The 12655-nt window shown below is 28.4% G+C and overlaps 1 protein-coding gene across 2 annotated transcripts in view; it reads right to left on the bottom strand.

Moving 5' to 3' along the window:
* Positions 1–603: 603 nt before the first annotated feature.
* Positions 604–12655, bottom strand: part of LOC100167270 (disks large homolog 5) — a 15497-nt gene continuing 3445 nt past the window's right edge. For both annotated transcript variants that reach the window (XM_001945465.5, XM_016806831.2), the window contains 17 exons: positions 10606–11714; positions 10409–10541; positions 10220–10350; positions 8819–9095; positions 8347–8750; positions 5174–5386; positions 4845–5100; positions 4605–4774; positions 3285–3482; positions 2916–3220; positions 2539–2851; positions 2112–2236; positions 1793–2027; positions 1487–1713; positions 1193–1425; positions 902–1121; positions 604–828 (listed from right to left, as the gene is read on the bottom strand). In XM_001945465.5, coding sequence (XP_001945500.2) covers positions 719–828; positions 902–1121; positions 1193–1425; positions 1487–1713; positions 1793–2027; positions 2112–2236; positions 2539–2851; positions 2916–3220; positions 3285–3482; positions 4605–4774; positions 4845–5100; positions 5174–5386; positions 8347–8750; positions 8819–9095; positions 10220–10350; positions 10409–10541; positions 10606–11714 — 4659 coding nt within the window. In that variant the 3' untranslated portion in view covers positions 604–718. The remainder of the gene's footprint in view (positions 829–901; positions 1122–1192; positions 1426–1486; positions 1714–1792; positions 2028–2111; positions 2237–2538; positions 2852–2915; positions 3221–3284; positions 3483–4604; positions 4775–4844; positions 5101–5173; positions 5387–8346; positions 8751–8818; positions 9096–10219; positions 10351–10408; positions 10542–10605; positions 11715–12655) is intronic.

Raw genomic sequence — 12655 nt, 5'->3', positions numbered from 1 at the left:
GTATGTGTAAGATAACGATAACAGTAATGAATACAATTTGTAAAAAAAGCTTAAAATTGTATTATTTTTGAAGACATTTTGTAAAGTTTGAAATAAAAATATTGAAAAACGGAGTTCAGTGCAGGCTGTAGAATATTAACCTCTATTATTTAAAAATAAAATCATTATTATACATTCCTGTTCAGCGTATGTCTGTTGACGAAATTACATTGGCACTAGACGCCTTAATATTATAATTTATAATAAGAATATTCTTATTCTTTTTTCACTCAGATGAGGCAATATAGATGTACCATTGATTATAAATATTAAATAATCAATGATTGTACTTATAATTGGAAATTTGGAATATATTGTCTCCCTCAAAAGTCACTATAAATTTAGCCACTTTTCCTCTACCTAACCACTCATTAAATTCAAATATAATAGGGCTATTTATATCTAATGAAATAGAATAATTAAAGATAATGTGTATAATATTATTGATACTCTTATGGTATGTTACGCAGTAAATATTTAATATGTTATAAGCAGTAAAATTTTTAAATACAAAATTATTATATAAAAATAAAAACCCATCAACCAACAATACATTTTTCAATATAAAACTCAAAGGGAATTCCCAAATTAGTATAATAGCAATAATAATAATAATAATAATAATAATAATAAAACTAAATTGTTTTGGACGGAACAATGATTCATTAAAAACTTGTTATCAAAGTGGAGTTGGAGAAGGAACCCAAAGTGTTTTGCTTTGTTCTAAATCAACTGCAGCTTTAATTTGTGTACACATGTAGGCCACATTAACTCCAGCTGGTATGACGGCTACAATAGAACATTTAATGTTTATAATATAATTTACTATGAAATATTAGATATACTCTCAACAGAAACACACCTGAAATGTAATGTCGATATTCAGATTCAAGCTTCAACGCATGTTCATACATTTCTTTTGCTGCTTTGGCAGAAATTTTATCATGAGATGATCGAGAGTCTTTAGCTTCTTTCACTTGTTTAGTGGATTTAAATTTAATTAACAAAACAATAGGATATATATGATGACGATGAAGTCTCTCGACGCTGGTAAGACCAATATCAATTATACAATGACAATTCTATAAAATAAATATCACAAAGTTTAGTAAATATTTTTGTAAATATGTTTATGAAATGTTCAAATAATTACTTTGTTACATGCTTCTTTAAGTCCAGAGACAGAAACGCATTCATAAACAGACCCTTTTTTACGATAATCAATGTACACACTATCAGCCACTCCTTTTTCCATAGATGCTTGAGAGCAATGTTTTGCCTCTGGTATATATCTCATAAATAGATCAGGAAAATCTACTATTAGTTTATCAGTTACACAATCTGCAAGAGGTCCAACTACCATTACAGGACGAATGCTTGGTTCAGCTAGAATAAGTACAACATACATGAAATACAGTGTTATTTTTGTTTATGAAATTACACTTACAATTTAACCTGATAACTCTTTGGTAAGAAGCAATAACAATAGCATCATCATGTAAAGTGCCAGAGTCACTACTATACCAACCCAAGTTTATGTTTGAAAAACTAGCCAATTCTTTGGAACTGCTGCGTTGATGTTTTTTACGTCTAAAGAAACTTCGTCTTGTTGCACGTCGTGCATCACCTTCTAATTCGCCTCCACTACGTCTAATTACAAGTTCTTCTTCAACTCTAATCATAAAAAATTAAACTTAACAATAAACCATTGTATTACAAAATATTTTTACATTTAAATTTTAAATATAGTTACTTGTATTTGCTAGGTATAATGCCAACTTGTTGTTTATAACCATTGTGATCAACTAACCACGCTCGCCAATTGCCCGGAACACCATTATACATTGTGTTATCTACATACAAAACATCATCTTTACGAAATTGTAACTGAGAAGAATTACTACCAGCATCACTTAATTCAATTGTACGATCAAACAGTGCTCGTATAAAAAAGCTATCACCAGGTTTATCCTTTATTTCATTGTATTCTATTGTAATAAAAAAATGATTAAATACATATTTTTTCTTTTAGAAACATTTAATAATAATTTTAAAATTATGTTACTACTGACTATCAATTAAATATTGTGCTAGAACGGTGACTTTTTCAGCTGGCTTGGCTAATTCATAAGCTGCTTCTTCAGCAGTCGCTTCTCTTAAATCTGTTCCATTATATTCAAGTATACGATCACCAGTTCTGTGTAAAAAAAAAATATTTGTAAATAAATTATAAATCCATAGTTAAGACCTTATACTAATAGACGGAATGTGGTTGTAGTTCCGGCGTCCAAGCGTGACGGCACTATCAAGGTAGTACAACGTACACCGCACATGCGCACTAGATGATACAATACTCTGTATATTACTGTAAATAATATATATATATCACTGTAACGCAAACCGTACCATCCAACCGCATCCCGCCTGGATGTTCCGTCTATTAGTATAAGGTCTATGAGTTAAGCTTAATTAAAATAGACAAATTTAAAGTAGCCGTACCGTAAACCCGCGTTATAAGCCAATGAATTTAAGTTAACGCTATGAACAAATATTCCAACAGCATTTCCGCCAACTAGGCTTATTCCTAAGTTACTACACTTCCTTGTCTCCATGATAAAATACCGTGGTTCATATGCTCTTAAACTTCTACTATCTGTATTTCGATCACTCTTTCGACGAGTTAATGTAGCCATGCCATGAGCTATAACTGAAGCACCTGTAGACTTTCTATTAACAGTAGGGGAATTGCACGGTGTTGGAGTTTCTGAACGACTGCTTGTTGAACTTTCAGCACCTTCTAGCTCTTGGTATTCTAAAAAAATAAATTAGTTAATATTTATTTATACAAAATTATTAATGTACTAATTAAGACGTACTATCTGGGCTATATTGTACTAGCATGGTAATTGAGTTTCCACACTGCCGTAAAACGTTTGCAGCTAACTGATATGTTGCACTTCTCATGTTTATTCCGCAAACTTCTAATAGTTGATCTCCAACTTGAAGACCTACTTTGGAAGCCACACTATGTTCACTAACAGTAGATACAAAAACTCCACCACTGTCAACACAAGATATCTGAATTCCAAGAGGTTCAACTGATTTCTCTATACTGATCCATCTCAACTCGCCAGTTAACGGACCACTTCCAACACCTCTTAGTAGTGGTTTTTTTAAATATCTAAAATATTTATTTTATTAGTAATTAGCAATAAAACTATCAATATTTTAGTTTTAAAACTAACTTTGATGCCCAACCATATTCAGGTAAGGATTGTCGCTTGTTGGCAGGCATAGGTATTTGCCCAGAATTAAGAACTTCAACTCTAAAAGTAGGCATTGGGCTATCCCTCTCACTACTTACAGATCTATCAATACTCCCAGTTGATATACCAACTGCACCACCACTACTTTTACTAGCCACACTTGGGTTGGAAGGTATTCTAAGTAAAATAAGTAATACATATTAATTCATATTTATTATTATAATTTAAATATAAATAACTTTTTATCAAATGTTAGTTATGGCCCAGTCACTTTAAAACACTCGTTATTTTAGAAAACACTAATGTTTTTGAAAATATTTATTTTACATTATTATACGTAGTTACAAAACAATATTTTTGGAAAAACATTATAGTTTTACTATTTTTTGAGTTTTTACAGTTTTGAATAATACACATTTTTAATTTCTTATTACAAAGCAAAATATTATTTGAAGTATTTCAATCTATAAAAATCAAATGTAGGTCAAGTAGTTTATTAGTATAACTGTTATAACTGATAACTTTAAATACTTATAACTAATAAACGATTTGTCCAAAGTTCAATTTTCATATATCAATAAATTATACTTCAAAAATTATTTGGCTTTTAAATAAGGAATTAAAAATTCATATTGTTACTAAAAAAGTTAAAAATTAAAAGGACTAAAAATAAAGATGTTTTAGAAGCATCTTGTTTTTAACAACATAAAACAATATAACAAAAATATTTTCAAAAACTTTATTAGTTTTGAAATAATGAGTGTTTTACGTTAATTGGGTCAACTATAGTATAGTTCTCAATATTCTAAGTGTTTATACTTGGGCATAATATATTATTTTAATGGTTTTATCATATTAACTAATAAACATGTTATAACACATGTGCTGACTCCGTCAGACTTTCAACATCAGCAGAACTAATTTTATGTTGATACTTTCAATATTGTAGTGAATTGATTGATTATCAAATTTAAAAGCAAGAAGTACTAAAAAAATAACCTATATGTACATTGTACATCAGTTTTTTAGAAAATTAAAATTTTTTAAAAAGTTATGACTCGCTGAGTATGAAATAATGTAAATACTAAATTTGCATTTAGCAGAACAAATTGTATGTTCCTAGCTTTAATATAAATTTATTTGACTGAATCAACCTAACAATACAAAATTAATTCTACTGAAGACAAATTTACTATGTCGTAAGTTTGAAAGACAGGAACAACTATGTGGGTTTAATGTTTTCTTAACATTTTCTTCAAAATAAAAATGTACACAAAAAAAAAAAAAATACAAACATACCTAAATCTAGGAGTTTCTCTCTTTCTAGGAAATGTACCAACTTCATAACCATGATAAGATTCTGGCATATCTTCACCACGATAGCCGATATTCGTCATTATGCGATGAGGTGATCTAGTTGTATGTCTATTGTAGTGCATATCAACTGATGGAGAGTGACTATGATGAAACTGTATAAATTGTCTATATTAATAACAAGTAAATGTATATAATATTTATTTCACATATATTTTAATTTACTTGAGAAACATGATTGTAAGGAGGTTCAAAACAATATAACATTGATTCCCCGCTATGAGATGGAGATGGTTGAGAATATCTACTGTATTGTGGAGTAAAAAAATGATGAGCGTTGGTTGATGGTGGTCCATATATATTTGATGTAGGTCTTGCTGCGAGGTTATCCCCAGCATTACTTTCTGTATCGCTATTTGTATATTTTCCAGTTTTCTTTTTAACATAATAGTCCATTACATCTTTACCAACTTTACCAGATCTATTTAAATAAAATAAGCAAATAGTTTCAAATATATTTTATTTTAATATATAGAATAAAATAAAATATTTACCTGACAGAGAAATCTATGGATGAAGTATCAGTTTTTGAATTATTTTGAGGTGACCAAGTCGGAGGATTATTTAAAAGTACAGACAATGGCAAACGTTCTTTATTTTTACGAGGATGAAGTATTGTACCAGTTCCATGTTCAATTACAGGGCCACTTCTAGCTTTTGGCCAAGTACCACCATTCTTGTCTAATTCCTTAGATTTTCTATGTCGACTATAAAAAAAAAAAAATCATGAAAGGTATGTTTATTAAATAATTTTAAAATAAAGTTACCTAACTATAAAAAAAAAAGGATAAATATGCAATGTACTAATTCACATCAACCTTAGAGTCTTGTATAATTTAGTAGTAATTATTGGTTTTGGCTTAATCTAAAATAATTTGTATATTTTAGTATTCGTTTGACACTGTTATATATGATATGTACCTATAACCAGCAGCATAATTTGCGGAATGCAAAATATCAAATAAACACAAAATACAATTTGGACATAAATTTCTACTAATAATAATGGCTTTCGTTAAATTCCAGTGCGCTGACGCGTCCTATTAAATTAGGGATAATTTATTTGTAAAAATAAACATTGTACAATGAAATTTTTTTTTTTTAAACTTATTAATTATTTCTATGGACTAAGATACCTTATTCCGTGTTTATTTCCATACTCATAAATTGTTATAATTTGCATAGCTGTTTCTATCTCTTTCTCTCTTTTTGTTAAATGAAGAGTCTTATCATAAGATAATTGACAAATATGGAAGATTAGCGTTTCATTCATTATTGATTTATTGGTTCAAGAGTAAAACCAGTGAATATTAAATTTATAAATAGACCTATAAAGGTATCAATAACAAAGATAAAAAACTGTCTGACAATAAGCTTTGCATAATACAGAACATTTTTTTTACTGAATACTGATACACAGGCCCGGATTGAACCGGCGAGCTACCGAGAAAATCTCGGTGGGCCGCGTAAAATTTGGGCTGTTATTATTTTTGGACAAAAGTAGTCTAGTATTTTTAGATAGTGATATAGTAAAATATAGATCCAAATACACGGTTAAAACAATAGATGCGTCAGCTGTATAATACTGATGTATAGTGTATTGGTTATTTAATCCTCAAGAATTGTCAATCGCGATAATACACGCTAGAGCAGTAAAGATAGAAATTTAAAATCTCGGTGGGCCGAAAACTCTCAATCCGGCGCTGCTGATACATCTATTTCGCTATTTCAGCATCAATTAAATCTGTATTTTATATTTTTTTACTTTTATTTTCATAATTGTAATTAATACTTATATTTTTATTACTTATTATTAATACGATAGCCGGTAAGTTGAATTAATATTATAAGATTACAACAAAATAACTAAAATCGTGAATCTTGATTTGAAAATAAAATAACTATATAAAAAAAAAACTGTGTTCAATATTTCTAAATCATTTTCAAATTTTGAATTTGATAAATGTTGTCAAAAATCAAACTTTAAATGCTTATAAAAAAAATTGTGCCTATGTATTTTTAATATTTTTCAGCTGCCATCTAAGCAATATATCAGGGGCCTTGTATAAATGTTTACGCTCTTTAAATTTTATTGATATTTACAGAAAAAAAAAACAAAAAAATAAAAATTTTAAATTTACATAAACTGCTCAAAACAAGTCAAAATAGATGAAAATTTTATTAAGTATAGGAATTAATAAAATAATATATGATATAAATTTAAAGTGTCTACGGTTATTTCTTTTTGAATTACTTACAACAAAATAAGAAAATCCCTACATGTAAGAAATAGAGTGAATATCCAATGTTGTAAAAATTTGAACTTCAAACGCTCATAAAAGTTTAATTTGATTTTCTCACACATTTTTTTTTTTTTTTGATAAAGGTAGATAACTCTATAAAGAATCTTGTATTACATTTAAAAATCATGAATTTAAAAAGAAAAATTTTTAGGAATTCCTAACTCAAAATAATTTGCATATTTTCATAATTTTTACGCCTTTTATCAAAATTCGAAATTTAAATGTTTTTAAAATAAAAATGTGAGTATGGATTTTTAATATTTTTCAAATTTTATTATAACAATATATTAAGAGTCTTCTTTTTAACTTTTTTTTAACAAGCTTTTTTACCCAATAATTCAAATTCTATTGACATTTATAGAAAAAAAAACTAAAAAAATTGGAAACTGAAAATGTCCGTTAACAGTTCAAAACAAATCAATGTTTTGAAAATTGTATCGTGTACAGAAACTGCTAATATTAACAACCAGTGAAAATGTCATGTATCTACGGTCATTTGTTTTACAGTTATACTAAAAACCAAAACCGATTTTGTGTAAAAATAACTGGTTTTCCTTAATTTTTCTTTTTTCCCCTGCGCTTTTGAAAACTATTAGGAATTTTATACTTTTTACCACCCAAAGTACTAACTAGATTCACTTTCCTCTACGAAAAGATACGGTTGAAGAAAATCCAAGCACTTTTACTGTCTTAAAGTATTGAGACAAAAAAAAACACACACATTGTAAAATCAATACATTCATCTCAGAATCTAAAAAGTTTTTAAAAGATGGTTTTTTTACATGTTTAAAACCATCATAAAACTTTTTTTTAAAAATGTGTTTTTTCCCAACCCTGATCTAGATCTTAGAATGTCATGAGAATAATACTAATAAATAATAAATTCATAGAAGAACTAATTAAGTCAATTAAAAAATGCACCAGTTTTGAAATAATTTGTTTGTTTTTAATGTAAGTTGAGAAACAAATAATTTTTTTATAGGCATTGGTACCACAAACGGTACCTAGTATACTGGCACATCTTTCTTACCATACTATTAATTTGGGGGACCTATCAAAAAACTAAAACGATGCAACTGCCTATAATTAATAAGTTTTAAGCTGAAAATGGCAGTTACTACTTGATTCTCTATAATAGACTAGGCAGTTAAGAATTGTTTTATTACATATTTAACTAAAGAGTTAATGATACAAGAGGTTCTTTTGACGAGTTAAGAAAGTCTGAGGAATTATATTATATTTTATTATATTAAAAATTGGAAAAATCTATGCATATTGAGAAAAATTGATGAAAAAGAAATTATAGCAGTAGTTATTTTAAAAATAAAGAAACTATATTGAACCAAGAAAAAATAAATAATTACCTAGAATGTTTAGTAGTAGTGGGGGGTGCAGGATGTGGTTTAAAAGCATCAATTACAGAATCTAATGTAGCAATAGCATCTTTTTCTTGATCTCGTTCAGTGATAGAATTATTGACAGGTGAAGGATTTCTATGAGGTTTTTCTGGTACATCAAGCATCATTCTTCTCGACTGAGCATATTGAGATTTTTGATAAGATTCTTGACATCTTGAATAACTAGATTTATCTGTTTGTGTTGTACTATTAGTATATTTTTTATAAATATCACGATTTGGACCGGAACCACAATTTCCTGCACAATATGTTGATTTCATAGTAGTAATAGTTAATACATCACCAGGTTCATGCAGTAATAGCATTGCTTCTCTTGAATTTTTTATATTATCTACTGTTGTGTTGTTAATCTAAAAAAAAAAAACAGAAACAAGAATATACAGACTAATCATTTATTTTCATTTAAACATTTACTTACACTTAATACTCTATCACCCACATCTAAATTTCCATCTTTAGCAGCCAGAGATCCAGGTGATATTTTATTTATGTATATACCAGTTTCCAATGATATTCCATGATCATAATTATTTACTTGTAGTTGAGTTGTGAAAAGACTTCTAGATGGAGAAGCAGGCTTTCTGCGTCTTACAACCAAAGTAGCACTACTTAATGATCTCATAGTCTCCAAAACTAATCGCTTACTAATTGATGTACAATCAAGGCTATTCACTCTTAATATACAATCATTAACTCTAGAAGAAAAAACATACATAGATATTAATATTTTCAAATAGTATAAAAAAAATTTTAATATTTAAAGTTATATTATATTATTTATCATTCATATTTATGAAATAATTAAATACAATTTTTGAGAGAAAGTCATCATACTATTTTATTTCTCTTTCAAACCCACACAAAACAATAAAACACAACAAATTTTCATTCATCAGAACTAATTTTGTGTTGTAATTTGCTAGTTATAACACTAAAGTAAATTGGCCTATCATAAGAATATCATCTGTGATTTTAAAGAGAAGTATGAACATTTTAAATATTTATAATGCATTTTTAAATAAAAAGATCAATAAAAGCCTATGAGGTGCCCTAGATAATATTCATACCTTTAATTATTATAATCGGTCAATTCACTCCAATATTAAAACTAACAACACTAAACTGGTTTTTCTGAAGTAAAATTAACTATGTTACACATAGATCAGAGACAGATAACAAACACTATACTTATATCCTTTTAAATAACAGGTGTTTTGTTAGGAATCCATGCCAATTATATAATGTATAAAAGTCTGCATTATGCATAATAACTCTACGATCTAATTGTCCAGCAAACACAAAAATGTGCTGACACATTTACTAAATCTTTTTGGTCTATACAGATTACAGACAGGGCCCAGGCACCCACTAGGCAATCAATAGATATAGTATCATCAATTAAGCAGAACATTCTAAGAATATAATTTGTTACATTTTCGATATCTTTCTTAAATAAAAACATCTTTTTCCGTAAGTAATGTAATTCTTTCACATAAAAGGACCATCCTAAAATATTACCAATATTTGAGTGCCGAAATTAAGTAAACAGTCAACAGTTTATTTGTTTAAGTTTTAAATTTAAAGAAATGTATAGATGATTGGATATTGTATTGTTGAGATAAATATAAATTTAAAGAACAGAATTGACTAACTGACTCATATATATATTACTAGCTGATCCCGTGCACTTTGTTGACCGTACAAAATTTCATAAGAGTGCAACCACTAACACTGTGACACGAGAATTTTATATATTAGATATAATGTACATACTATATAGTTATAGTATAAATATAAATAGATTTTAAGTATGTTCAACCTCAATTTCCTTGCTGCAACACTTCCTTTATTGACAGATGATATATAAATTGCATTATCATTGGGGTATAAAGGATCATCTCTTCCGCCAAGTAAATCAATCCCTAAATCTTCATTTGTCCCTAAGACTCCCTAAAAATATACATTTACATTAAATCATAAGTAAACTGTTATTTTAAATAACACTTACTAAATCAATATTTAATATTTCTGTATCCCATTCTTGAAGGTCGGTATCTATTGCAGAGTCTTGACTATAACGACCAGTAGCCTGTAATTGTAGTAAACGAGCTTCTTTTTCTAATTGAGCTTCCATTTTTTCCCTATAAAGCAAAAAAAAACATTTGCATAAGAAAAAAATTGCATTTAAAAAAATTATTATCGTACTTAAAATCATTGAGTTCTTTAGCTGTATCACTTTTTTGTTTCATTATATCATCACAGTCTCTCATAGCACGCGCTAACTTGCTCACAGCATCATCGCGCTGTTTTCTTAAACTGTCACAGAGTGTTCGTATACTTTCACGCTCTAACACAATTTTATCGCGTTCACTAAAAGCCCAATCACGGCGTCTTTTAGATACTTCTGCTTCTTCTAAAGACTCGTCTAATTCATTATGATATTTATCTGCTAATTTTCTTAAACGTTCAATTTCCTGATTAGCTTGATCTAGATTATCCATACGTTCTTTTTGACAAGAGTTAAATAAATCTAAAGAAGCTACTTGTTCTCGTGAATCATTTCTATTTTCTCTTTCTCTACTGAAGCCATAATCTAAATGACTCTTAAATTCTCGCTGAGATTCATTTTTAGCTGTTATCTCTCCAAATCTTTCCTGATAATCATTACATTGTTTAAGTGCTTTATCACGATCGTGTAATGCTGATGTTATTTCACGTTTTAACGATTCAATGTGCAAATGTAGAGTTTTTTTTTCATCTCTACAAGATTTTATTTCATTTTCCAATGATTTATTTTTATTGTAAGCTTGAGATAAATCTTCAGAGAGCTTTTCAAGTTCATTATGAACACTATCACGCTCACTCATAATAAGGCTATATTCTTTAACAGCAGCATCATGAGCTTTGTTCAATTCTTTAAGTTCCTTACTACTTTTTACACTATAAGCAACAGCAGCTTTCATTTCTTTGACTGCTTCTTCATGTTGTTGTTGAACTTTTTGTATAGCTTCTTGAAGATCATTACGTTCTCGAAGTGTTAAATCCCATTGGCGTATAGCTGCTGTACACTGTTGTTTTAAACCATCTCTTTCTCGAAAAGCTATATCCCGTTCTTTAAATAATTCATTACATTGTTTTTTCAGTTGATTAATTTCATCTTTCATCATGTCCATTTTATCAACAGCAGCTGAATGTGTAGTGCGTAAGTCCTCATATCCCTTTCTTAAAGCATCATAATCTTCTAGCCTTGAATCATATGGCATAAAGTGATCATTAAGCGAATCACCACTTGCTGTATCATCTTCGGGAATATCCTGAAAAATATTTTAATAGCTTCAAAATACAATTTTAAAATACTTAATATTATAATTTATTACTCTATGCTAAAATATATTATTGGAAAAGTAAATACCAAAAATACAAATTTTGTACCTATCAAATATATAACTTATATAGGTACTTTGCAATAGAGTAATGGAAATTATAAGTAAAATAAAAATTTATTTCTACATCTCACTAAACTTTAACTCAATTAAAATGTATTGTGATTTCATATATTTTTGTAGAAATAGTATTTGTTATTTTAATTTTGATTTGTACTGTATTGTTATCATATCACCTACGAACGTCAGTTGCTAAGAGGACGATATACCCGCATGTGTTGTCTCCGTCTTACAAGTGCATAACATAACAAAGTCTACGCTCAGCAGACTCGCAGTAGAGTGAATTGACCTCTTATCAAATCTAAAGGTAAGATTATTATCTAGACAAGCCCATGGGTTTTTTATTATATTTTAATTTTTAAGCGAGTTATGAGTACTTAAAGTTGTACAAACAATTTACAATTTTAAAATACTCATAGCTCGCTTTGAAATTAAAATATAATAAAAAGTCCATGAGGTTGTCTAGATAATAATCTTACCTTTAGATTTTATAAGAGGTCAATTCACTCTAATTTTTAAACCAACGGAGCTACACGTGTTCTGCTGAGCGTAGAATTTGCTATATTACGCACTCGTAAGACAGAGACAACACATGCGGGTATAACGTCCCCTTATTGTATAATGGACAGTATTAAATTTGAATTCAATGATATAATATCACTGTATAAGAAAAACGATTCTGAGCGGAGACGGTATATCAGTCTATGTATTAGACATATAATATATACTTATCTATGGTATTAAAAAAAAATTGACCTATAATAGGTACCTATAATAAATTCCAAATTAATCATATCATAATATCTATTAGG

Source organism: Acyrthosiphon pisum, chromosome A2 (assembly GCF_005508785.2).
Source record: "Acyrthosiphon pisum isolate AL4f chromosome A2, pea_aphid_22Mar2018_4r6ur, whole genome shotgun sequence".
NCBI lineage: Eukaryota > Metazoa > Arthropoda > Insecta > Hemiptera > Aphididae > Acyrthosiphon > Acyrthosiphon pisum.
This window is presented reverse-complemented; position numbering and strand designations above follow the sequence as displayed.